The sequence below is a fragment of the Barbus barbus genome (assembly GCF_936440315.1).
Source record: "Barbus barbus genome assembly, chromosome: 1".
NCBI classification, from domain to species: domain Eukaryota; kingdom Metazoa; phylum Chordata; class Actinopteri; order Cypriniformes; family Cyprinidae; genus Barbus; species Barbus barbus.
Genome location: NC_136729.1, coordinates 34,659,385 through 34,686,663, shown reverse-complemented (window position 1 = coordinate 34,686,663; position 27,279 = coordinate 34,659,385). Strand labels below are relative to the sequence as shown.

At 39.7% G+C, this 27,279-nt stretch overlaps 1 protein-coding gene across 1 annotated transcript in view; it reads left to right on the top strand.

Annotated features, from left to right (window-relative positions):
• LOC306850151 (NACHT and WD repeat domain-containing protein 2-like) overlaps positions 1 to 26,437 on the top strand; it is a gene marked incomplete at both ends in the record, with an annotated part of 63,762 nt that extends 37,325 nt beyond the window's left edge. Inside the window, 4 exons of the mRNA XM_079385613.1 lie at positions 10,704 to 10,907; positions 15,013 to 15,163; positions 20,345 to 20,934; positions 22,532 to 26,437. Coding sequence (XP_079241739.1) covers positions 10,704 to 10,907; positions 15,013 to 15,163; positions 20,345 to 20,934; positions 22,532 to 26,437 — 4,851 coding nt within the window. The remainder of the gene's footprint in view (positions 1 to 10,703; positions 10,908 to 15,012; positions 15,164 to 20,344; positions 20,935 to 22,531) is intronic.
• Between the last annotated feature and the right edge of the window lie 842 nt (positions 26,438 to 27,279).

Here is a 27,279-nt window from a genome sequence, read left to right as displayed (position 1 = left end):
CCGTGTAACACCCATATGGGAGCGAAGCACTTGAGTTCACTCGCAGGATGGAGCTCATTGTGCCTCTGTGGCTTGCTCACTCACACACACACATAACAAAATGACTTTCACATCTCAGCATGGCATGAGGAACGGTCTTGTTTGATGGCTGATGTTGCAGGAGATGAGAGATCATGCAGAAGTGAAGCACACACACAAACACACACACAATTGAGAGCGCCAGGTGGGTTACTAACAGATCAGTGAATTTATAAGGAATATATATTCACACATCACATGATCGCACACTCTCTGTGTGTGTGTGTGTGTGTGTGTGTGTGTGTGTGTGTGTGCTGAGGGTTCAGAATCAGTTCTCAGGTGTGGAGGGAGATTGATTTTAAATTATTAAAATGTAAATGAGCAATCTGGGCAGGAGGATTGGGATCTAATTGGAGTCAGAGAGCAATGTTTGAGGTGAGGCAGTGTGTGTGTGTGTGTGTGTGTGGAGAAGTTAAGTGTGAGGTGAAGTGGTGTGTGAGAGCCGTTGAACAGAAAACATTTCTAGTTCTTACACTTACATTAGTTATGCTCACTAAGGTCCTGTTCCACCTGGTATTAACATGCATTTCAAATGTATCTCCTGTGACCACTTGTATTTGGAAAGGCCCATTGTCTTTTGTCATTAGTGTAGCAATATATGAAACTCTATGTATCTGATGCATGTTACATACAGTTTCATACATTGAGACAGAGCTCAGAATTCACATTAAAACCAAGCAGCTTTCTGTTGGTCAACGTGGTGAATTTGCATAGCCATCTTGACAATTTTTTACCCTCATGCAAAATTCCAGATTGTGTAGAATCTTACTGAAATTAACAATGATTAATGTGAACACTACATCACTATTTTGCGGAAGTTGGAAAGAAGTGGGAAGGGAATCAAGTAAAAAGGATAAGGAGAGCAGGTGCAATTTACACTGCAAATGCCTATCCACACCAAGACAAATCTTTAGTGCAATAAATATTTTCCTTTAATTAGGGCTGTCAAAATGAACACGTTAATCGTGTGATTATTTTGAATGTTTTTTCAAAAATATATAATGCAAATAACGTAGCACCTTTATTTCCTGGCATCCTTTGGCTAGCGTTACAGTAGACTTTATGAACATGCTATCAAGCACAATTAGATGCAAAAGATAACTACATTTGGTACTGTACTGGCTCACTGTCTATGAAGCAGCTCTCTGTGAACAAATGCATTTGACGTGCACACAGAAAGCTGCTTCAGACAGAGTTTATACACAAAATGCTCAAATGCTGTTAAAATGCTGTATTTGGCGAGTGACCTCATAAACGCAAACTTAAATGAATTAAAATGTTCATGATCATTAAGAGTCTGGAGAAAATCAGATGTGTGTCAGATCTGCGTAATGTGCATCAGGTTTTAAAATGAGCTGCTTGCTGCAGTCTGTAAATAATGTAAATCAAAAAACAAAAAGGGGGGGGGGGTACTCGCTGCTCTTTGCTGATTAACTTTTGAAGCTAAAGTAAAGATTCATCTATATTTAATGTATAGGTTCACTTATTTATTTTTAAGTGACTTTTCACTTATATAAAATGTAAAAGTTCACTTAAATTAAAACTTGTTTTCAAAGTTATTTTTTAAAGCATATTAAATGTTAAAAGTAATGGCTTTCATTTATTCTGTAATGTTGACAGGCTATAATTATGGGATAAAGCATTTAATTAGGGGAAAATGCATTTAAGAGACATCAGTAGCAGTATTGGTATCAGTGATAGTGGTCTTTGTTAGGCTACTTAGTATAGAATAAATGGCTGTTAATACATCTGTTCAGGCTGACACAGAGGTTTGCATGTCATCAATGTGATTTCAGAGTTGTGTTCTAATTTCTTTTTCATGATATTGTGAAGAAAAGTAACCAACCACTGTTATGTCATAAATCCGACTTGGTGGCACTCCCAAGCAGCGTATTTTGCTAAACAGTAGTGAAGAGCAGATGAAGAATCTAGCATCTCTGTCTAACCATCTCTGTCTTGACGCTGTACACCACAGTGAACTCAAAAACCTGAACGCCTGTTTGAAAACATGCAAATACTGTTTGACTTGTTTAATTCTCTGTGACAATCAAGCGTCAGAAACAGAATGTTGCATACTTTCCATTCCAGAGTATTTCTGCTTTTTTTTAAAAGCTCCACCTACTGTCAGAAAGTGAATTTGCATTTTACAATTTTTTTTTTTATGCATGCTGCTAAGTTTTTGTGGTCAACATTGGTGTTAGTTTTAACAGGACTGTGTATGTTTTGCTTTCTCACAGCACATCCCATAAAGATATTTTGGGTGAGTGTGTGGCAAGTAGGTGGCATTTCACTGCTATTGGTGGCGTGTTCACAATGGCTATTGTATATAGTACATATGCGATGTAATTACGTGCCTACCTGCATATGTGGTTTCAGGGCCTCAGAAAAGTACCCATACCCCTCTGGCATCGTTGCAGTGAGTTTTACATGAGTGGCAAATCACATTTTTAATCTAGTTTGCTTACATTCTTTTGGATTTCTTTCAGTCTGCTTTATTTCCTAAACCAAACTTTTTCATTTAACTCCTGACTCTCTTTTGCCCTTGACCCCATCTTTAATTGTCTTCTCAACCATCTCTTCTCTCTCGCTTTCATCCTTCGAGAGGTTTCTGTCTTCATCTCTCTCTTCCACTTCACACCTCCTTCAGTCTCCCACCTTCACCTCTACATTCAGTGGTCTAGTGTCCATTTCACCTCTTCTTTCACTCTGATTTGTGTGTCTATTCTTTCACTTAATCCTCTCTGTCCTCGTCCTCTCAGCCTCATCTTGCTCTCATTCCCTCACTCTCTCATTTTCTTTCTCTCTTAGTAAATTATATGAAGTGTATGACCTCCATCCATGTAGGGCAGAGACTACTTTCACCCTATTAGCCTTTCTCTTTCCTGCATTAGCATTAGCTTCCAGTTTGTGCTTCGGTATACAAAGCCCTCCTTTTTGGCATGTAAAATGAAAAGAGTATGTTTTTCTTCTTGTTAAAAATAGTTTTGAGCTCTTGGTCCGGCTTCTTGTCAAAGATGATGCATATAATAATACAATAACTGTTTTAACAAAGCTTCCCCCTGTTTGTCATAAGTTTGACATGTTCTGTTTGTTATCTCTGTCTGTTATGCCTGTTTCAGGACAGTTCATTTAATATATTTGTATTTTAATATATGTTTTATGTAAGACGTTACTGATTAAAATGTTGAGGTCTGTAAGACTGTAAGAAGTCTCTAGGTTTCATTTATTTGATCATAAATAGAGTAAAAACAGTTATATTGTGAAATATTATTACAATTTATTACAACTATTTTATTTTTTATGTATTTTAAAGCATAATTTACTCTTGAAATGGGAAAGCCGAATTTTCAGCAGCCATTTAGATCATTATAATATGCTGATTTGGTGCTCAAGAAACAATCATTATCAGTGTGTTGTGCTGCTTAATATTTTTGTAGAAATGGTGCTGCATTTTTTTTCTGGATTATTTTAAGAGAACATCATTTATTTGAAACAGAAATCACCCGAACAAACTAAAAGCCTTAGCTGTTACTATTGATCTGCATCCTTGCAAAATACAAGTATTAATTTCTTTCAAAAATTGAGTGTTGAGTGTTTACATTCATACAGACCTAAAGGCTTGTGGTGTTCACAAGTTTCTAATTTGGAGACCAAATCAGTTCTAATATTCTTTTGATTATATGTCTTATCAATTTCTCTCTTTTTAAAGTTTTTGCCGAAATCAACCTACAAATAGCTTCTTACATCTGTAACTGCTTACGTTGGAATAGGGGAAAGTATGTTACACTGAAAAATTACACACTTCACCTTTAAGTAGACCGGAAAAGATCCAGGCCACTTTTCTCAGTGTTCTAGTTAAAATTAGCTAAACTCATCTCCTTCTTTCTGACTTGTGCACTTTCAGTAGTTAGTGAGAAGTTTCCTAGAAACTATGCTGGCTTTTCCCAAAGAGAATGTCATTATCTCATAAGAGAAAGAATGGAGGTCAGTTTTGTAGAGAAAAAAAAAACAGTATTCCCCCTTAAACCCCTAGACAGCCCAAAGCAGACTTGAATTCAAAGACCAATCCCTTTGGACCTCATGGTTTGGAGTGCAAGTGCAAGCAAGCCCTGACACACTTGGAGCTCTGTGAGTGTTTGATCTATATGTGGGATTTCCTCCATGAAGTTCAGTGATGTTGTGCTGTGTTGTGTCATTGCATGGAGATACATGTATTTGGGTCTATTTTAGAGTCAAAATGAGGCTTTGATCAGAGCACGAGAGAGAGAGTGCGAGTGAGCGGGTTTGCGGCTAACAGTTCTGGGTTGCATGTGCTTGTGTGTCTCCAGAGAAGGACTCTAGGCAGATTGGAATTGTTTAATCTAAGTGTGACAGTCAGAGATGGGTAGAAACGTAAAGGAGAGAGAGAGATTGAGGCGTCGTCCACACGAAGACGCTTTTCGCTGTATACGCATACATTTTTTACCGTATAGGCGTTTCGTCTTCACGAATCCGCCGTTTTCGAAGAGTGAAACCGATCATTTTTGAAACCGGGTCCCAGGGTGGATAAATTTGAAAATGCCGTTTTCACGTTTTCGTGTGGACGGCGAATCCGTATATTTTCTGAAACGATGACGTCATCAGCCCACGTCTCGCCCCTAATCAGACACCGCTACGTCACATAATAGCGACAACAACAACAACAATGTCAGACTACGTGCCTGTGTTCGTGCTGCAGAACCCACTGAGTGGGTTTAACTTTATTAAAGCAAAATCTTCTGCTTTGTGTGTTAGTTTGTATTCAGCACGCAAGGTTTACGCACATGGTCCAAATCTTCTTCCCTGTTTTTTTGTGTATCTCTGTGGCAGAATTACAGCGCCACATATTGGTCTGGCATGTGTACTACATCGTTTTCAGTCGGTTTCAGTGATTCCGTGTGGGCGCAGATATTTCCTGAGACGACTCCGTGTTTATGGAATTTGAGGCAAAAAAAAAGATCGGATACGGAGAAATCTGGCTTCAGAGGAACACTCTAGATTAATATGAATATAGACAGCAGGGCTGCTGAAACTGGTAGCATTTAAACGGAAATTAGATTTTAAAGTACGGCCTATATCATTACATTCATTTTGAGTTTGTTAGATTTTTTCAGGCTCATTACAGTGTTGGGAAGTAACTAGTTACATGTAACGTTATATAATTCAATTTCAAAATAAATGTAACTGTAATCCGTTAGTGAGTTATATCTGATTATTTGTTGTAAAAAGCTAGGATATGTTGAATAAAATTAATTTGTTTTGTTTGTTTTTGATTGAACACTCTAAAATATGAGACACCGATGTTTCAGGAGTTTGGGACAAAGAATAGGACACATGCTTATTTGATATCTGTTTTATGTATATACTTTACTTTTTAAGATTGACTGTTATTTCCAAAGGCATTGTTAGATATTCAATATTTCCTGTTATAGCTATGCAAAGAATTGATTTTAAAAACAGAATCAAAGTTATTAAACTAGTTCTTATGATTTTAAATTTGTATTTAACCTCAGAAAGATCCCAATATAAAAAGAGGTGTTAAAGTCTGATTTTGTGGTGACTGTGCTTTAAATTAAATGACTATAATCTTAATTCAAATGAAGGATTTTGAAAGTCTGACAGTAATTAGTGTTGAGTACTACTGTAAGATTAACCCTGCCTGCTTTAAATGTGACATTCGTTAGAAATTTAGTAAAAGTAATTTGTAACATTACTTTAATAAAGTATTTGAAATAGATACACTACTTATTACATTTTAAATAGGGTAACTTGTAATATGTAACCTAAATAGGGTAACTGTAATTTTTTTTTATTCAGGAAGGATGTATTTAAAAGAGACAGTAAAGATATGTATCATGCTACAAATGATTTCTGTTTTAAAATGCTGTTCTTTTGAAGAAGCACAACTGTTTTCAACATTGATAATAATACAAAATGTTTCTTGGACAAAAAAATCAGCATATGTCTGAAGGATCATGTGACAATAAAGACTGGAATAGTGGAGAAAACTTAGCTTTGCCATAACAGGAATAAATCAAATTTTAAGTGTATTAAAACAGAAAACAGTTATTTTCAATTGTAGTAATATTGTCAGCAGATAGACACAGGACACAGAGGTAAGTGCAATACAATCAACAGGTTTTAGTAGTAGCAGAGGGGAATGAGAAGAGCAGAATGTCCAGGTACGCAGGCGGGGAATGGGAATATCTCTAGGGGCTTATCTGAGTGTGAATGTCCGTGAATGACGTTGGAGAACTGGAGCGGTGGAGAACAGGGTTAGGAACACTGGAGCAACTGGTAAGTTGACAAAAGGTAAGTGGGTCAGGTTAGTCAACATGGAAAGCTTGAGACCAGACAGTGAGAGAACGGGGGGAGTGCAGGGATATAGTGCTGCTGATTAGTGCTGACAGGTGGCGGTGATAAGAAATCAGGGGATTGGGATCTGGTGGGTGTCGTTGGTGGAGACTGCTGTGACTGTGGTGACTCTCTGACAAATATATTTAACAATTTCAAATTGTTTTTACTGATTTGACTGTTTTTTGGTCAAATAAATGCAGGCTAGATGAACATTAGAGACTAAGAGATCTTACCAAACTTCTGAAGGAAAGTGTACATCAAAAATATAAAAAATGTAGGAATTTAATTTACATGGGCCTCCCATGTCTTTCCAGTGTGCTTCATTTCATTGTAAAATTGCATTTGAGCCCTAAGTCTCAAAAAGAAAAAAACATTCCTAAACAATGAACTTGGCATTGCTCAAAGATGAATTAATTCTGAAAAATACTCCCCACACTCTCCAATTCCTACGATGCTCTGAGAACAGTAACAGTAAGACAGACATCAAAGCTCTTGCAAGAGGAGACAGCAGCTGAAACTCACTGTCACACAGCCTGAGGCAGAGACAGCGACATGGGCAGAAAGAGCTAGAAGGGAAGAAACAAGAGAACAGTAACAGAGCCGCAGAACAACAGAGGAGTGGATGAGAAATTGAAGGCGCTATTATACACACTCCTAATACGACTTCATAGTACCTGTTTATGTGTCATCAAAGTGTTGCAGAGTATCAATGGACTGTGTCTCACTGCACACTGTCCAGAGTGCTTGGTTTCACTGCCACTGAATGTTCATGGGCAAAAACACTGGCTTATCTCTAAGTAGACCAAGCAAACCATCTCAGAGGAACAGTATAGCAACTCAGCTGGCACTATAGGGTCATTTTACAGACTCGCTCTCTATTTCTGTCTTACACACACCTTGTTGTTCTTCACACCCAGGGGTGCAGATAATAGTGCGTATCCTCAGCAGCAGCAGATTTCATGGCAGCGGAGGTGTCTCTGAGCCCCGCGTGATAAAACATGAGACAGATGTACGTCTTACATGTTTTTGTGAGTGTGTGCGTCTCAATTGCCAAGGGGACATATCTCCACACTGACACCCTAAAACTCGTTTGACCAGTTTTTCACAGTCTCTCGATTCCTGTTATCCACTGTCTGAGGTTGTGACAGACATCAGCTTGAACCTCCTTTGGGTTTTTTTGAAGAAATCATTGCCATCAATTATTCAACATATATTTTAATATATATTTTGTATATATTTTGTGGCTATTTTCACAACTGGTTAAAACTCCAAATTAAAGATTGGTGGAGGAGGATCCTCACAAAAATGGATGTCCAAATAAAAAAAAAAAAAAAAAAATGTATTACAGGTCAAAAAGATTCAGAGTTACACCGGGTGAATTGTAAAGTGTAGCTCATCTTCCACATCCAATGTGATGAGATTTCATGAAATTGAGAAGACTGAAATTGGAACCAAATGATTTTCTGACATGTTCAGAATTGCTGGAGGCTGAACGGTGTGTATGTCTGAGTTGGATGATACCTAGCTTTTTTTCTTTTCAGGGTTTCATTCTGGTACTCAGGATGTGTGTGTGTGATTATGTGGAATTTGCACACACACACACACACAGACATACACACACATCTATCAGAGGAAATCAGTAATGGCATTACAAAGCTGTTGTTAATATTTATAGATTTCTTTAGTGTTGCCTGCTAAGGTTGTATTGGTTTGGGATTACTGTTTCTTTAGAGTTTTATGCACTATACACATGAATGACACTTTTTTTTAAATGAATATTTTGTTTACAAAATATATGAGCGTAATATCGATGTTGTTCGGATCTTGTTTTGTTAGAAAAGAGAATGTAGGTTTTAAAAATGTGGGCTATTTTTGAGGAATTTAAAGGGATAGTTCATCATAATATGCTTTAATGTCTTCTTTCTGCTGAACACAAAAGATGATAATTTGAAGAATGTTGGTGTCACGCTTCAGCTGCTACAGTGTGTGAACGACGAGATGAAGGAGCGCTGAGACGTGGGAGATTCACATTCAAAGTCTTTGACAAGATAGCCAGGAACACACATGTAGAGCAGGGTGAAGACACTTCATTAACAGACAGGAAACACAATATAAATACTGAACATAACGAGGGGATGACTAGACACACCTGGAACCAAATTAACTTATAATCAAACTAAACGAGGACAGGAAACAGGAAGGACTAAATATGGGCATGTGGGGAACAAAACACAAGAAACAAGCCTGACAATTGGTAAGCAAGCTATTTTTTTTTTCATAATAGTTGAAGAATTGTCGTTTTTGGGTGGACTGTTCCTTAAGTCAACTTTCAGTTGAGCTGATTCTAGTAATTCTCATAAAATTTTCATGGATAGTGCAAAAAGTATTTCTTGCATCACAGTGGTTTTGCTGAAGTCAAAAAATTCCTCAGTTTTTTTAATTAGAATGGTTAAATGTAGTAATAACACGGTAACATCCAACACTGTTTTTGCACATTTACTGCAAATTTATCTATCAAGTACAATGTGGTCTTAGTTAAAACAATATATATACATTTTTAATGTATTAGGAAGGTTAAGTTTATATATAGTAATGATGGGTCAGAAGCATGTGGATCCATTTTCAGATAACTTTAATAATCAAAAGCAGGGTCAAACAGGCAGTGTTCAAATCAACAATGGTAGGAATATCAGAGGCAGAAACGATACCGGGCAGGAGTCAGCGCAGGCAGCAAAACAGTCGGAGTTCCAAAGAGCAAGATCGCAAGGGCGGGCGGCAGAGAATCAACAGTAGTCAAACACTCCAAGATCATACACAAAAGGGTCACAGAATCACAGGGTAAATGCTCAGAAATGTCAGCCGGGACAGGACAAGACTTCGCAATGAGTGTGAGTGTTGTTTAAGTAGTGGTGGATAATGGGGAACACCTGTGCAGGTGATTAGTCTCTGAACGGGTGCATGGGAAATGGAGTCCGGGAAAGTCAATACTCAGGTGAGGGTGCCCTCCATTGGCCATCGGCAAGAGCCACAGAGGTCTGATTCATGACATATATATATATATATATATCACCTTTGCTTCTAAGAGAAGTATGAAGAAGCAGAAGGTGAGAGAGAGAGTAGGGTTTTGGCTCATCACCCTCATCCTTAATCTAATTGGCAGAGTTTCATAGTCCTAATACTCCTCACTAAACACTGGAGCTATAAAGCTCACTGGAATAATATATCTTTCTCTGTGTAGAAAGGAGTTGGAAAGAATTTGAGGGACAAAAAAGAGAGAATATATGAGGTAAAATGACGGAGGAAGAGCAAGACAGATAGATGCACAGTGATGTAAAGATCGGGTAAGCAAAGCATTAAAAGTTCACCCCAGTAGCCATTAAAAAATACTGAATTAGCTGTCACTTAAATAATCTCACAGCACCACTATCACATTTTTTCTGTAGGAAACATACAATTTCAGTAGCGATATAAACCAAGGCGAAGAATTTCTCTTTGCATTCTGCTACACCTCTTTAATCCGAGACCATGATATCCCTGTCTCATCTCCTGCAAGTCTCTAATGTATATTTTTTTGAAGAAGGGCCAGATCATTAGTGTATAGGCTTATCCAGCACAATTTGAATGCTCTGCCACTGGCGGTTATGGGCTTGTGGGCACAATGACACTGGCAATGACATTGGCTTTTTAATCTCAGCAGCGCGGACAACAATCCGCAATGTGTAGCTAAATAGCTTGGAAAAGAAAGAAGGTTTGGCAGTGGTATGCTCTTTTCTGTAACTTTCGAATTGAGGTTTTTCTTTGTATAAACCTTAATTGATAATTTTGACATATCACATTTGAAATTATTAACCCTGGTTTCACTCTGTTCACACTTTGTTCTGTTTTAATATTTAATCCCAAGTTTAAAGATTTCTTACTGTTCACTTGTAAACTCTGAGTTAATGTTCTTATTTGCATATTTATGAGGTCAGTTTGCAATGTCCACTCAATGTTATCGACCTCATAATATGCAAACCAGAATACCGCTTGTGACAGGAACGGCAAAAGATTAGAGGTTTTCATAAACCAGGGTTAAAAGCAGTGCTAACGTTCAAAATTGCCCAGGGTTAAAAGTGGCCTTAGTCCAGATTTTAAAAAGACCATAAGCAAGGTTATGCGCAGTGTAACAGCCCTTTGTGTTTCTCTCTATTCCTCTTTATTTATTTCTGGTTTTTTTAAAGGTGTAAATAGTGTTTCTCCCACTTTCCCAGGGGCTCATTGGAGAGAAGTACGGCAGCATTCGGGTCCCAGGGGAGGTCGAGTCGGCTGAGTTTGAGATGATTTTGGATGCGGCGGTGGAGGCGGGACTAGACACACGGATCTTGGAGGAGTGGTATTGTCGGGATGAGAACTCAGTCCCACCTGCCTACTACCTAAAACCGAAAGCTGAGATGCTGAAGAACTACCAGAACTCTGTAAGTAGAGCAGGAAGGAAAGACTATGTTTGAAGAACTGGGATATCTTTTATGACTGTAGTGTTTAGAAACAATGAAAATCGTTGTTTATAATTAGATGTATAGCTAATTCCAAAGTACAAGGTTTGAATACAATTAGCTACAAAGTGCAAAATGCTGGTTACCACATTTCACAGTGTTTATATATACAGTATAAGTGTTAAGTGTTAAGTATACCATTACCATTCAAAAGTTAACGGGTCTGTAAGCGTTTTTAATATTTTCAAAAGAAGTCTCTTATCCTCACCAAGTCTGAAATTATTTTTTATCACAAATACAGTAATATTGTGTAACATTATTAGACTTAACTTTAACTAATAACTTTATTTTATTATATTTCATAATGTAATTTATGACTGTAACATTTCTTCTTATTATTAGAGTTGAAGACGGTTGTGCAGCTTAACATTTTTGTTGAAACCATGATACTTTTTTTTTTTTTTTTTTTTTGATGAGGAGAAAGTTTATATGAATAGTATATACAACCCGAATTCCGAAAATGTTGGGGCGTTTTTTAAATTTGAATAAAATGAAAACTAAAAGACTTTCAAATCACATGAGCCAATATTTTGTTAACAATAGAACATAGATATCATAACAAATGTTTAAACTGATAAATTTTAAAATTTTATGCACAAAATGAGCTCATTTCAAATTTGATGCCTGCTACAGGTCTCAAAATAGTTGGGATGGGGGCATGTTTACCATGGTGTAGCATCGAGGTTATGAGTTTCTGGAGTTTTGGTGTTGGAATTTGGTCCCATTCTTGCCTGATATAGGTTTCTAGCTGCTGAAGAGCTCGTGGGCGTCTTTGACGTATTGTTCGTTTAATGATGTGCCAAATGTTCTCTATAGGTAACATATCTGGACTGCAGGCAGGCCAATTCAGCACCTGGACTCTTCAACTACGAAGCCATGCTGTTGTTATAGCTGCAGCATGTGCTTTTGCATTGTCCTGCTGAAATAGACGTCGTCTGCTCTAAAACCTTTATATACCTTTCAGCATTCATAGTGCCTTCCAAAACATGCAAGCTGCCCATACTGTATACACTTATGCACCCCCACACCATCAGAGATGACAACACTGATGACAAGCTGGAAGGTCTCCCTCCTCTGTTGCCCGGAGGACACAGTCTTCGTGATTTCCAATAAGAATGTCAAATTTGGACTCGTCTGACCATAGAACACTTTTCCACTTTGAAACAGTCCATTTTAAATGAGCCTTGGCCCAGAGGACACAACGGCGCTTCTGGACCATGTTCACATATGACTTCCTTTTTGCATGACAAAGCTTTAGTTGGCACCTGCAGATGACACGGCGGATTGTGTTTACCGACAGTGGTTTCTGGAAGTATTCATGGGTCCAATTAGTAATGTCAATGACAGAATCATGCCGATGAGTTATGCAGTGTCGTCAGAGGGCCCGAAGACCACGGGCATCCAATAAAGGTCTTCTGCCTTGTCCCTTACGCACAGAGATTTCTCCAGTTTCTCTGAAACTTTTGATGATGTTATGCACTGTAGATGATGAGATTTGCAACTTGACGTTGAGGAACGTTGTTTTTAAAGTATTCCACAATCTTTTCACGCACTCTTTCACAGATTGGAGAGCCTCTGACCATCTTTACTTCTGAGACTCTGCCTCTCTATGACATCCCTTTTATGTTACAGACCTGATGTCAATTAACTTAATTAATTGCTAGATGTTCTCCCAGCTGAATCTTTTCAAAATGTGTTGCTTTTTCAGCCCTTTGTTGCCCCCGTGCCAACTTTTTTGTGACCTGTAGCAGGCATCAAATTTGAAATGAGCTCATGTAGTGGATAAAAGTGTAAAATTTCTCAGTTTAAACATTTGTTATGTTATCTATGTTCTATTGTGAATAAAATATTGGCTCATGTGATTTGAAAGTCTTTTAGTTTTCATTTTATTCAAATTTAAAAAACGTCCCAATATTTCCGGAATTCGGGTTGCATTTAAAAGATAAATATTTTGCTTTCACGGTCTCATTTAAATCTAATGCAGACTTTATGAATAAAAAAAATTACTTTTGAACCCTAAAATTTTGAAAAGTAGTGTAAAACATGTCCAAATATTGTTATTTCTTCATTATCACAATTTAGAGGAGTTTTACATTTTTCAGTTGAATAGCAATTGAAGAAATTATGATTTAATCGTTGGATACAGTCAAGACCTTTGAGGTAGAGCAGGCTAAATTCCAATTTACAGTGGGCAGGCATACAGATGCAAAAACAACTTCTCATTTTTAGTATTGCTTGTTGATTGTCCCAAGTGTAAGGTGTCCCATTAACCCAGAAACTGTGTAAACAGCAAATGCAACTGGAACATGAATTTAAATTAGAATAATAACACCCACACCCAGACAGGAGATTTTATCACTTTATTTCAGAAGTCTAGTACACACCACTGCTTTAGATGCACATGAGAGGGCATCCAGGATTGCGTTCAGCTTCCAGCTGACCTTACCTTACACACAGGAACAACCTGTAAATGTCAGTGGCTGACCGGTGCTGTTGCTGTTTTATATGGAGCACTGTAGAAATGGCAGGCCCGAGAGAGAACACTGTTCACTCCCTTTAGAGTTTATTAGCTTCGTAAATTCAGTTTGTCTTTCATTAAACCTTACTGGGGCTCTCTCTTCCTTTCTTACACACACACAAATTCTGTTTCACTTTCTGTCACCCGTACACACACTCAGATCATATAGTGTTGTATAAATCAGTTTGTAACACAGAGTGGCTGCAAATTGAGGAAGCGTCTGTGAAGCTGAGGGTCTCTGTTGGACTAAAATGAGAAAAGCAGCAGGGACTGAGTTTCTACCTGCACTCAGCAGAAACACCCACTGATCTCTCTCTCTCTCTCTCTCTCTCTCCTTCTGTCCTCTTTCTCTGTGGTAGGTGACTGGGTTCATGACAAACACTTAAAATATTACTTCAGTAACACAGTGTGGTGTCTGCTTTCTCTTTCTCTGTTCAAGCAGACAGAGTCATTTGTACTGTTGGGTGAACTCTGGTAAATTGGTCTCCTTTTGACATTCCTAAACATCGAGTTCCTGCAGTTCTTTCACATTTCTAGGCATGACTTGGAAAAGTTAATGGAAAATCTGATGGAACTGTATTAATATATGTTTTCATATCAATATATGTTTTAAATATAGTATTGTGTTCCTCTAGTTATACTGTACTGTATCAGCTAGAGATTTTGCAATTGCTTTATAAAATATATATTTATTTTATATAAAAATTATAAGAAAAACAAGTAATCATATTTTTAAGTAAGCTATTTCTTTTGAATGTGCGAGACTGTCAAATTCATTAGCCGCTATAGGTGAATAACTTTTAGGTTTTAAAATAACTTAGGTTTTATAACAGCATGTAGTCAACTAAAACTATCTGTGCTACAGTATTTATGATTACAATAATACATTAAAATATGACAACAAATACCAGTTTGCAGTATCAAACACCATAATGGACTATCGCTATGCAGCCAAAATAACTGGTTGATACTGGAAGCCTTGTACATTCAAGTTAAAAATGCTCGTGCCTCCTCTTACATTAAAATAGGGTGGACAGTGGATAGTCATGTAAGTGCATTGGTCCAAAGGTGCGGAAATCCATAATTCAGTCATTATTTAGTGAAGTTGTTAATAAAGTACAGTAGAAAACTAAAATAATGTTGGAGCTGTGCTGTAGCAGTTTCAGGTTTGATTCTGGCCTGTGTCATGTCCTGATGCCTCCTCTCTCTCTCTACTTTGCTGTTGATTATAAAAATAGCAAAATAGTTATCAAAATTAGTCATGTTCTTGACATTCATGTTCACATGGATTCTGATTGAAATAACTGGATTTTGTGAGTGAACATTTGCCTAACCATGGTAAATGTGACAGCACCTTTAAAGGACAGAGGTCAAGTACTAATACAAACCCTCAATGCAGTTTGTGCTAGAACAAGTACAAAACCAGTTTTTTATTGGTTTAAAAGGCCAACATACAAATAATGGAACCTTGAAAAATTGGATGACTCCATGTGTGCTTATACCCCACAGATGGAGTCAAGCAGCGTAGCAAAATCGAAGAACGACAAGGCTTGGAGGGCAGTCTCGGAGGAAATCAAGAGGATCTTCAGAACCTCTGTTTTACAGCTGCAGGAGAAGGGGACCATGAAGAGCGTTCAAGCCAAGAAATTTCTTTGTTCGGGTAAACTTTAGTTATATTTACAGTAATGAATGAGCTCACAGCTAATAAATCAACATCTCATTTACATATTGACCAACGCAATATGTATATATTAGCGTAGCCGCGAATAAACAAAGAAATAAATAAGCCACAGTACACTGAAAAGAACCGGAGGCCAAAAAATGAAGGGTTGCAACAGTTTTGATAGACCCGGTATTGTGTGACTCCTTGATGAGTGTTCCATGTCATCTTTTATTTCCTGAAGCAAATTAAAAAATAACATGGCTTGGCAAATGATATGTTTGGATAATGCGTTCTCTCCAAATAAATTAGTATGTGTGGAAAAATCCTCTCCCTTCTACCACATGCTCTCTGTTCTCTGCGGTGCCTCTCCTAGCAACAATAATTGCAGCCATTTCAAGCGCAAAATTAAGATGCATTTTTTGGACGTTAAATAATGGCGCAAATACCAGTAATTTGACGAGCGCAAACACGTTACATGATTAATTTGAATACTCTCCGCCCTTAAATTTTGCGACTTCCAGATGCTCCTAACTCAATATAATCCAGGAGGGTGTTGGAGCGGAGGCGGAACAGGGAGAGGGACGAAGGGCCAGGTCCACATGGAAGTAGAGGGACCTGAGACTGGGGTAGAGCAGGGTATCTAGGTGGAACCGGCGAAACAGGAAGCCCGGGCGGAACAGGGAACCAGGATGAAGCCGGCGAAGCAGAAAGCCAGGGCGGAGCAGAGAACCAGGATGATGCTGGCAAAGCAGGGAGCCAGGGCGAAGCAGAGAACCAGGATGACACCGACGAAGCAGGAAGCCCGGACGGAGCAGAGGAAAGCAGGACAGAAGACCACCACGGCAGAGCAGAAGACCACCACAACGGAGCAGACTGAGCAGAAGACCTCCACGGCGGAGCAGAAGACCACCACAGCGGAGAAAACTGAGCAAAGACCTCCACGGTGGAGCAGAAGACCACCACGGCAGAGCAGAAGACCACCAGAACCAGAAATAAGACCACCACGGCGAAGCGAATGGAGCAGAGACCCATGGTAGAGACTGGGATCTAGGAAAAACTGAGACAAAAGAAACATATGCAGTCTCAAGGACCAAGACAGGGAACACAAAAATTTCATCAATAGTTTCCCTGATGACAACTGAACGGGCAGACAGTTCATAATCAGGCTTATTAACTGTGACTGGACAGAAAGATCATTCAAAATCAAAATCATTGACTGAAATGCAATTGGCAGTTGGCACAAATTCAAATAAGTTAACAGGCACCATCGCTTTGGGGAACACAGCAGCGAGCGTCACTACCTTAGGAGACATCATAGTGGATGCCGCCGCCTCTGGGAGTTCTGTGGTGGTTTATGCAGTACATCCCTCACACTGGATACCAGACTGGGATACCAAAGGACTGACCTTGAATATCTGGGTGTGACAGAAAGGACGTGACGTGACTTTGGATGATCAGCTGTGACGTGTCGTGACTCTGGATGATCAGCAGAGATGAGACGAGACTCTGGAAGATCAGCGGAGATGTGGCGAGACTCTGGAAGATCAGCAGAGACGTGACGACACTCTGGAAGATCCGCTAAGACGTGATGAGACTCTCGAAGATCCGCTGAGACGTGACAATACTCTGGAAGATCAGCTGCGACTTGACTGGACTCATGAAGATCAGTTGTGACTTGACTGGACTCATGAAGATCAGCTGTGACTTGACTGGACTCACGAAGATCAACTGTGACTTGACTTGACTCATGAAGATCAGCTGTGATTTGACTGGACTCACGAAGATCAACTGTGACTTGACTTGACTCACGAAGATCAACTGTGACTTGACTTGGCTCATGAAGATCAGCTGTGACTTGACATGACTCATGAAGATCAGCTGTGGCTTGACTTGACTAATGAATGGCAGCAATGATGTGCCGGGTTGTTGTGGCCGCCATTTTGTGAACGGCCTCCTCTGTCGCCACCATTATGTGAGCGCGCTCTGGTGCGGCCGCCATTTCATGAGCGGGTTGAATCACCAGAGTGCCAATCAGTACACTTGAATGTCCCAGAGCTTGTGGTTGGCTAAACTCAGCAGCCACCATTACAGGCATAGACGCGGTGTCGCGTTCTTCCTCTGCGACACCCTCAGTAAACAAAGAGCCAACAGTCAATAAAGCATAATCCAAAAACTGACTTAGTGACGAACACGGACCCTCGTGAATGAGTTTAGATTTCAGCAGTGGATTAACGCCCTCACAGAAAAGGTCTATGAGCACACAGTCAGGCAAATCAGAATAATTAACAATCTCTAAATACTCCTAAATATAGCTCTCGAGCGATCGAGTGCCCTGCTTGAGAGCTAATAGCAGTCTTGTTGTGTCCATACCTGGCCAGTGTCCATCTGAAAAGCCGCTGGATCCTTGTTTGGCCGAGTATTCTGTTACAAGACGAATAAGACATGAGATGTGTGGATCCATTTGCAAGGCTTTTTTTCAGAGACGTGGTCATGAAACAGGCCAGGTTCAGATAATGGCAAAGAGGTACAACACAGGCAAGACAGAGAATAATCCTAGGACAAGCGTGGGTCTTCGATCGGTGAACAGAATCCAGAGGGCTTGACAAAAGGGGTAATCCGTAAGTGTGAGAGTCCATGTGGAGAGCGGGTGATCACTGGTGGTGAGTGAACGGAAGTTCATAGACCGGATTCGTGACAATATGATTATCTCATTTATTTTTTGTAATAATCTCAATGTTCTGTGAGTAATTTTGCACAAATAACATGTTTTTGATCCATAGTGGAGTTTAATGTTACCATTCTTTACCATCACCACCCTCTTTCTGTTGGGGAGACTAAATGTATACTTGTCTATCTGGCATCCTTGCTGTCACTGTCAACCTTGACAATTTTGAACAGGCCATTGTCATAATTCCTTCGACATTTACTGTTTTGATAACAGCTTTTGAAAAAAACAATTAGCCACCTGGGATATGTCAATTTCTCTACATTAGGAAGATGCTGTTACACTGCTCTGATTGGGCATTGTCATGATATGATGACAAAAAAGAACAGAAGGGGAGTTACTAGCTATATTTTACTAGTACTAGCTATATTTTTGCTTATAAATGATTCTTTTGCAGATATTACATGCTAGAATAAGTTTAAAGTGTGTTCACATGATGCCTTTATGGGATGGAAATAAACTCTGCAGGACAGTGGCCTTTCAGCCCCTTTTGTGATTGAATGCATGAAGCAATTTCCAGTCAGCCACATCAAGGAAATCTGAGGGTTTTAAAAGACACATTTTCACTCTAAACGTTTCAATGGTGCTTGATGCTTAACATTTAGACTGTTTGTCTGTAAAATTACATGCATAATTAAAAAAGGCTGAATCATGCAACAGAGCCAGAGTTTATAGATTTGTGGTTACAAGAGATAAAAGATTGTATTCAAAGCTCATAATGAATATAAATGTTATTTTTATCCCGCTCTTGAAAGTCATTGTGACTAAATTAAAATCTGCCCGCATTAGCCAGCATAAGAGGAGATCTAATCAGGCTAACTTAATTCATCCAGGTTAATCCAATATTCCGTGATACAGTTAAGTCTCATCACCATACCCCACATTAGAGACTGTGGGTCGGCACCGGAGAAAGAACAGATTTACTGCTTGCTCTTTTATGTCATTCTGAGTGCATGGGCTTATAATTCAATCACTGATACAGTTAAGTCTTCATCTCGACATGCAGTAGATATGAAACAACTGCATTCAAGAGGATCCTCTAAGTGTGGCTTTCCCTGATCTCAAGCTTGTGTACTCTGATGCCTGACGTATGCGGCATCTTGTGGGTCTTTATTAAAAAAGCATCAATGCATCATAGAAAATAGGCATCACATTGGTATTACATTTCACAAAAAATATGCAAGTAAAAATAAAAGACAGTAATGTTGGTCAGAGATCAGATTGCCTGCTGACTCCTCTTGATCGGTTTATTTTGTAACATCAGACATCACATGCATGACAAAAGACTGAGTATGAGGTAGTTTAATATAGTATATATTAAATGTATTACATTAAGTCTAATAAAAGTGTGAATAAATATGTACTTGAATGGTAGTAAGATGTTTTCACATCAAAAGTATTTTCCAAAACCTTTTGTGTGAATGTATGAAATTAATGACATTAACTAAAGTATTGACCCTGTATCTATACTACAATACATTGCTGTAGTAGGCATTTTACAATATTTAGTATTTTGCATATTTTGGCATTTTACCATTACAATAAAATAATTGTTTTCTATTTTAATCTAAACTGTTATTTAATTCCTGTAATGACAAAGCTATGTTTTTAAACTAAATCTAATTTGAGTCTGCTAATTTGGTGCACAAGAAACATTTTTGATTACTATCAGTGCTGAAAACAGCTTTGCTGCTTAATATTTTTGTGGAAAATACATTTTAATACTATTATTATTATATTTATTTATTTTTGCTTTTTTGATTAATAAAAAATAAATCCTAAAGAATAACATTTACTTGAAATATATATATATTCTTTTTTTTTTATTATTATAAATGTCTTACTTTTTATCAACTGAATACTGAAAAAAGTTTGTTGTTTTTTCATAGCAAACGATGGTAGTGGGTTTTTTTTCATAGCAAACAACTCCCAATGGTAGTGTATATAGTGTATATACACTAAATTGTTTTTCAATGTGGTTTCTATTTTGATTATTAATACCAGAGTGAGGAAAGTGCATGCAAGATTTAATTGAGCTAATGCTTTCCTGGGGGATTTGTAGCCGTTTACTTGTCGCCTTTGCATCCCACTCTCCTCTCATTTACAAAACAAGCTGCAAGTATGCGATACTAAGCTGATGAGGTTGGCAGGCTATCACTGGAATACTGCCTTTGGAGGTCTTTGATAAAACCAGGCGAGGCTGGATTAAGAGATCATATCACTTTTTTCTTCGTCAAGGCAGCTCAGAGAGACGGATCTAATCATTTGCTAAAGACTGGCAAAAGCGGGGGCGCTCACCTCATGACATCAATTTAAGCATGTTTTCTGAAAGTGCCACTGATGTGTTTCAGGAGTAAACAATGGCAGGGATGAAAACCATGAATGAAAAGAAATGTTCTGTCATGCAGAACTGGGTAATTATCATGCTCTCTCTGTTTTCTCCTGTCTTTCAGCATTAGAGGATGAACTGGATTTCGCATTGGGCAAGCAGACCCCAGCCTTCCTCAAGAAATGTGTATGTTACATACGGAAGATTTCCAACTTTGACCGTTTCGCTAAACTCCCCGAAATGGCTCGCTACATGGACATCGTGGTGAGTGCCGACCGTGTCATGAGAAACCAAGAAGCCTACGAGCGTCTTCTGAAAGTCAGAGACGAGTTCATTCCGACGGTGGTGGCAGCGTCCAATCTTCGAGTCTACTCCTCCGTCACTCACTGTGACATGAAACTTGGCTACTCGCAGGAAGTAGAGAGCCACTACGTCGAAGGTCTGTGTAAACAGTTTTATGAAGACATGGTGGATATCATCCAGGCCACGGTCCAACAGAACTTTGACTCAGAGACCGATCCGCTCTATGATGAAATTATACAGCATCTTTCGCTGTGCAAGACTTTTTCATCTTTTTATGTGTATAAGAGTGAAGCCTTGGACATAGTCCAGGAGAACCTGTACCCCTCCAAAGGTGGTCGAATAACTCCCCTAGTGGTGTATGGAGGACCCTGCACTGGAAAGACATTGTTACTTGCTGAAGTGGCAAAACAGGTGAAAAGCATGTATAGTATACACGTTTGTGTGTGTGTGTGTGGGTGAGAGAGAAAGCATGTGTGAACATACTGACCTGCTTTTTAAGGCCATCTGGATGCCGGCACATGTTAGATTAATGCTGCAGGATGCCTGTATTTAGCCTAAAGCTGTTCTTTGCTTCCTCTGACTTAATATCTGATGTCATGGCATGAGTTTTAAATTAACATTAAGGTATTTTGGTCTGCTGTTACATGATTTTGTCTGTCGTAAGAGATTTTGTGCAATCCAGTATCTGGAGGCACACGGTAGTCCAAATACAGATCATTGCATTCACAAGCTTAAAAAATGCTGATTTCATTTAACTGATAAAAATAATTAGATATAATTACTCATATCTGTCAGTTTCTGCCAATACTTAGGGCTTATGGAGATCAGTGGTGTGCTTGTGTCATGTGTTGATGGTCAGAATTGACGGTGTTGATAAGTTTGGGGGCGAGGAACAAAGGAGGAAGGGTAGTGTTGAAATTTCCCGTCACCCATGGCAACCCGTCAAAGACCTCAGCCTCTAATGTTAGTTCACAGATGATGAGCCTGGGGACCTTGACTAACTCCCTCGTCCTTGCTTATGTTCTCTCTCTCACTGTTCTTCTATGTAACATACACACTACAGAGAGGCAGATACTCTAACATATTTAAACATGAAATGCAATTTACATGACCACACACTTTTTATAATGAACTATTATAAAAACTTTTATAATGTGTCTGTGTCTGTGTCTTGCGAATTTGTCTCTTAGCATGATCTCATGTTTGGTACAGCTGGCATGTTTTTAATACTGCCCTTGTCATTGCAGTATACTAAAAATCATGCAGCAAATATGAGCACAGTGATGCATTCAAGTAGCAATCTGGACACACACACCCCTTGGCTAATCATATAAATGCACAGACACAGTCCTCTTGCAAATGGTGGCTTTGGAAAAGCGATTTATTATTAATTGTCATTGTCAGCATCTCCAAACAGAGAGAAATACAATTTCATGTTTCCCTGAATCACAGCTGGGGGCACCCTTTAACCACATCCAAGAAAGTATTGTGCTATGGATGAGGGAATGTTTCAGACTGATTTAGAAAATCCTTGGCACAAATAATCCAGTGCTGACTCTATTGGTGCTGAGTACATTCGATTATTTGCTGTACAGTCATTGCTCTTAGTTTTCCTTCCTCACACTCTGAGTTGTCAAAGTTTGTGTACAGTGGATCTACTAAATAATGGATGGACTGAAGTCACTCGAGTTTGGTTTGCTAGAGTCTTATAATAACGTTGCTTCAGGTCACAGCAGTTCCTTGATTTTTAACCGTGTGTGTTTTTATAGAACCAGGACACAAGGACATTAATTAATAATGCATACAGTAGCTGTAGTTTATATAGATCATTCATTTGTAAATGGCCTACTAAAATCAGATTACAAAATTACCCCTTTTGCACAAATAACATCTTGAACTTTTCCTAGTTGTATATAAATATCATTTGAATTAACATACTGGAAAACATTCAGTAAACTATACATGAATGCTGTATTTCTGAGCTTCTGTTTCATTTTCATTTGTTTAGGCTTATTCATGGCTACAGAAAGAGATGGGACCAGAAACAGACCCGGTTGTCATTGTCAGATTCATCGGTTCCTCAGACTTCTCTACTGATCTCCGCACGCTGCTACAGAGCATCTGTGAGCAGATTGCCATCAACTATCGGTGCCTGATCCACTTCTTACCAAACAAGATCCAGGAGATGAGGGAGCTCCTGGTGAATTTGCTTGGGGAGTCATCATTTCACCGACCTCTTATCATTATTCTGGATGCCTTGGAGCAGTTGTCAGATGTTGACGAGGCCCGGAAGCTGTGGTGGCTGCCTGTCCACCTGCCACATACAGTCCGAATTGTAGTGTCAACCCTGCCCAACAAGCATGGCATACTCCAGAAATTACGCAGTCTGATACATGACGAGGATGCCTATGTTGAACTGATGCAAAGAGACCGCAAAGCTTGCAGTCAGACACTTAAACAGCAGCTTCTGAGTGTCAAAAGGAAGGTGACCTCTGGCCAGCAGATATATGTGAATGAGGCAATGGCAAAATGTACACTCCCTATGTTCGTCAACCTCATCTACCGAGAGGTAGTTCACTGGCGTTCGCACAAGGATGTGGATGACAAATCGTTGTGTTCGACAGTGCACGAAAGCATTGAGCAGCTTTTCTACTCTGTTGAAAACAAACTTGGCTCACGCTTTGTCTTTCGGGCACTGGGCTACATCACAATGGCACGGGCAGGCCTAACAGAGCTGGAGTTAGAGGATATCTTATCTTTGGACAACAGTGTCCTTGGGGACATCATAGTGAGCTCTAATCTTAAAAGCCCGCTGCGTATTTCTTATGATTTCATAGCTAGGCTAAAAGAAGAACTTGAAGGTTATTTAGTGGAGCGACAAGTCCGTAATGTAACGCTAATTCTGTGGGCAAATCGCCACCTGCATCTTATAGCACAAAAGCTATACCTCAGTAATGAAGAAGATGTACATCAAATGCATAGCCTTTTGGCTGAGTACTTCCTTGGGGCTTGGGCAGGTGGTAGAAAGAAGATATTCCACTGCGACAATAATCACTTCGCCTCACTGAATATCTCACACCATCAAAAACCTCATCACCAGCAGAGCCTTCATGGCCATGACAAAGCTTCTGCTGACAAGCACTCTTATGACAGACAGACACCCGAACAACCCTGGGTGTTCCAGTGTAACTTGCTAGAGCCGGACATCTTCTTTGTCAACCACCGAAAAATGACGGAGCTCACATACCACCTGACAAGGAGCGGCCGGACAGATGATCTTATGTATGGTGTCATCATGAACTTCAGCTGGCTCTACACAATGATAAAGATAGGACAATTTGACAAGGCCCTGTCAGACATTGACCTAGCTTACAGCTACACGCAAGAAAAGGAGTTAAAGTTTCTCGCAACTACACTCCGCAGTATAAAGCTTAAAGTGACAAAGAATCCTACATCACTGTCTGCTGAACTACAGCAAAGGCTCCTTCCAGTTGTCACATCACTTCCCAAGCTCAGACACCTCCTTCTTGAATGTGACAAGGATGGTCCTAAATACTGCTCCATTGTGCCACTGCACTCTTCCATGGATGTCACCTACAGTCCCGAGAGATTACCACTCTGTTCTAGCTACATGCAAATAGTGGAGATTATACCTACATTAGCTCCAAACATAGTCATTGTGGCCCTCGAAGATGGATCAGTCAGCACGTGGGATGTTGAGAGCAGACTGCTGATAAGACAGATAGACACGGCGAGGTCGGTTGTTCTTGGCATCAGGCTAACCACAGATGAGAAGTATCTGGTAGTGGCTACTACAAAAAATACACTGCTCATTTATGACAACCACAAGTCATGCTTGTTGTCGGAGGTGGAGGTGAAAGGGTCCAAGCATTGTGGCATCACTGGCGGAGTAGCGTTCATCAATGGATTCACCTTGTCCAGCCATCATGCCTTAGCTTGGCTGGAGGCAAGCAAAGATGTCAATGTGATTGATTTGCTCTATGGCTGGCCGTTGTATCAGTTCCATTGCTGGTATGAGGTAACCTGTGTCCAGTGTTCCCCAGATGGAATGTATGCTTTCTGCGGACAGTATCTCAACACAACCACCATATTCCACCTCGGTAGCGGGGACAAGCTTGCTACAATGACTTCTGAATTCTCTGGTGGTTTTGTTAAGTCCATCCTGATTCTAGACACAATCCATCAAATGGTGATGATCGACAATGAGGGCAGCCTATCAGTGTGGAACACCAAAGATATCACAAATCCCAAGCTGATGGAGGATTATGACTGCAGAGGAGATGATAGTGAAGTGGTGGGCATAGAGCTTTCTGAGGATCAACGATCCATCCTTATCTGCAAAGCGAGAAGCATTGAGGTGCTGGACACCAAGATTTGGAAGATGGCAGAGAAGTTCAAGGCCAAGCGTAGCGAGAAGTTTGTGGCTGCCGTTCTCTCCAAGAATAGCCAAAGTATAGTAGCTTCCATGGAGAACACATCATCCATATTTGTGTGGAGGAGAGACAGTGGACAGTGCATGGCCAGCTTGATAGAGATTTCTGGAGCCATTGTAAAACTGATCAAATCAGCACACCATAACTTGCTGCTGTCTGTGGCCAGCAGTGGCGTACTTTCCGTGTGGGACATTGACATTATAACAGCCATGTCAAACATTGATAAAACTGGGAAACCTATCCAAAGTCTGCAGCTCTCTGGCCGAGAGGATTTTGTGTACACCATGGATGGGTCAGAGGTCATCCACAAGTGGAACTACAGCACAGGTTTCATTGAGATGGTGTTCAAGCATGAAGGCCTTGTCGAAAACTGCGTCTTGACAACATCTGGCGACCTAATGGTGACATCTGATGATAAAAGTAGTCAGTACATCTGGCATACGACCACAGGTGAGAATATATTGCGTATCAATGGTCAGAGGATCTCACAGCTTCTCATCACACACAATGACCAGTTTGTAGTGTCCCTTTGTGAGCAGAACGCCTCCCGTGTTTGGAGGCTTGCGACTGGGCACAAGGTGTGCAACATTTTGGTAACACTCCAGCATGCCCTCATTACCACAGCAAACACATTCCTTGTGGGAACCAACAAGAATAAGCTCTTGGCTGTTAGCTTGTGGTCAGGCAGTGTATCCAAAAAGTTCATCTGTGACGATGGGATCACAATCGTTAACTTCAAGTTAATTCCTGACAGTCCAGATTATGTCGTCTTCATCACCTCCACAGAAACAGTTTTCATCTGGAGTGTTGCAGATGAGTCTGTGTGCAGGCGGGTGCAGCTGCCTAGCAACTTTTTGAAGAACCTGGAGGATTTCCAAATATCACCAAATGGGAAATTGGGCATTGTGTCGAAAGGTGATGAGAACATTAATGTCCTAGACCTGCACAGTGGTAAACTGCGTCTGGTCCATGCTGCTGGAATAATATGGCGGCAAAAGCTCTCACAAGATGGACGCTACTTAGTGTACATCTGTTTCTGCAATTGCGACGAAGATGATGATGCAGGTGTGGTTTCAAGTCTGATTGTCATGAGATTGGCAGATGGCAAGAGCATCGGGACCTGCTCCCTCTACAAAACACCAACCTATCTGTGCCTATCACAGCGAGCACTTAACATCATAGTGGGATTTGAGGATGGCAGCATTGGCACCTACACAGTCGTAGACCGTGTGGATGCCGCTCTGAAAATCAAGATCGCCACCTCAAACAGTCGCCAAATAGTTAACAATGCCTCACAGAAAGTACGACCCAAGTGTAGCACCAATGCCTTCAAGACCATTGCTGACTGTGTGTGGAGAGAATCCACCGAGGTCTTCTCACGGGACAGTCCTATCAATGTGTCTGACAGTGGAGAACCAGAGACAACAACACCCACAAAGAAAACTGAACTGCTGCAGTGAGAGCGCCCTCTGTAGTACATTAACAGGCATGAAGGAACAAGGCCAGGTTTGGACAATGGTGATTATTGTTTACAGCAACTTTGATTCAGCTGCACAGATCAGTTCTCTGGGTAACACACAGCAACTGGCCATTTGCTATTAAGCTGCACTTAAGCTGCAATCAGTCACCTTGATTTATTTTATCCATCATCAACTTACACTCAAATGTGTACACTGAATTTAATAGGAACAAATTCGTAACAAATGTCATTCATTGGAAAAGCAGATCCAGTCGGCTTTATGATATGTTCTTCCTTCTCATGTGTATGCCAGTGTGGCCATATAGTTCAGGTTTTGTTTAGTCAAATCAAGCCATAACGTCACTTTATACAGAAGCATAGAGAAATGTAATAGATTTGTAGCCATACAAAAGTTGCTGCCATTTTTTTTTTTTTTTTTCTTTTTTTTCAAAATAGTAATTTGTGTCTGTTTATTAACGTCCTCTGGTACTGTACTAAAATGGAAACTTATGTACATATGTGTACATATGTACTTTGGCTGCTGCAGTTTGTGCAACTACTTAAATATATGTTATGTTGTGCTAAATGCAATCAAAGTGAGTGCCTGGATTTTAACCTTTTTGTTACAGAAACTGATTAAGAAAAAAATGCAGGGAATTTCTATACAAAAATATATTGATACAACTATTCATCATTACGGTTCAGCATACAATGATCATTTAGCATACAATGAATACAAATTTGCTTAATTTGAAATTACAGAATCTAAATGAGGATCATTGGAAAGTATATTTCAGTATTCAGGTATTCAGAATATAGTCTGGAGTCATCATGAGGTTCTTA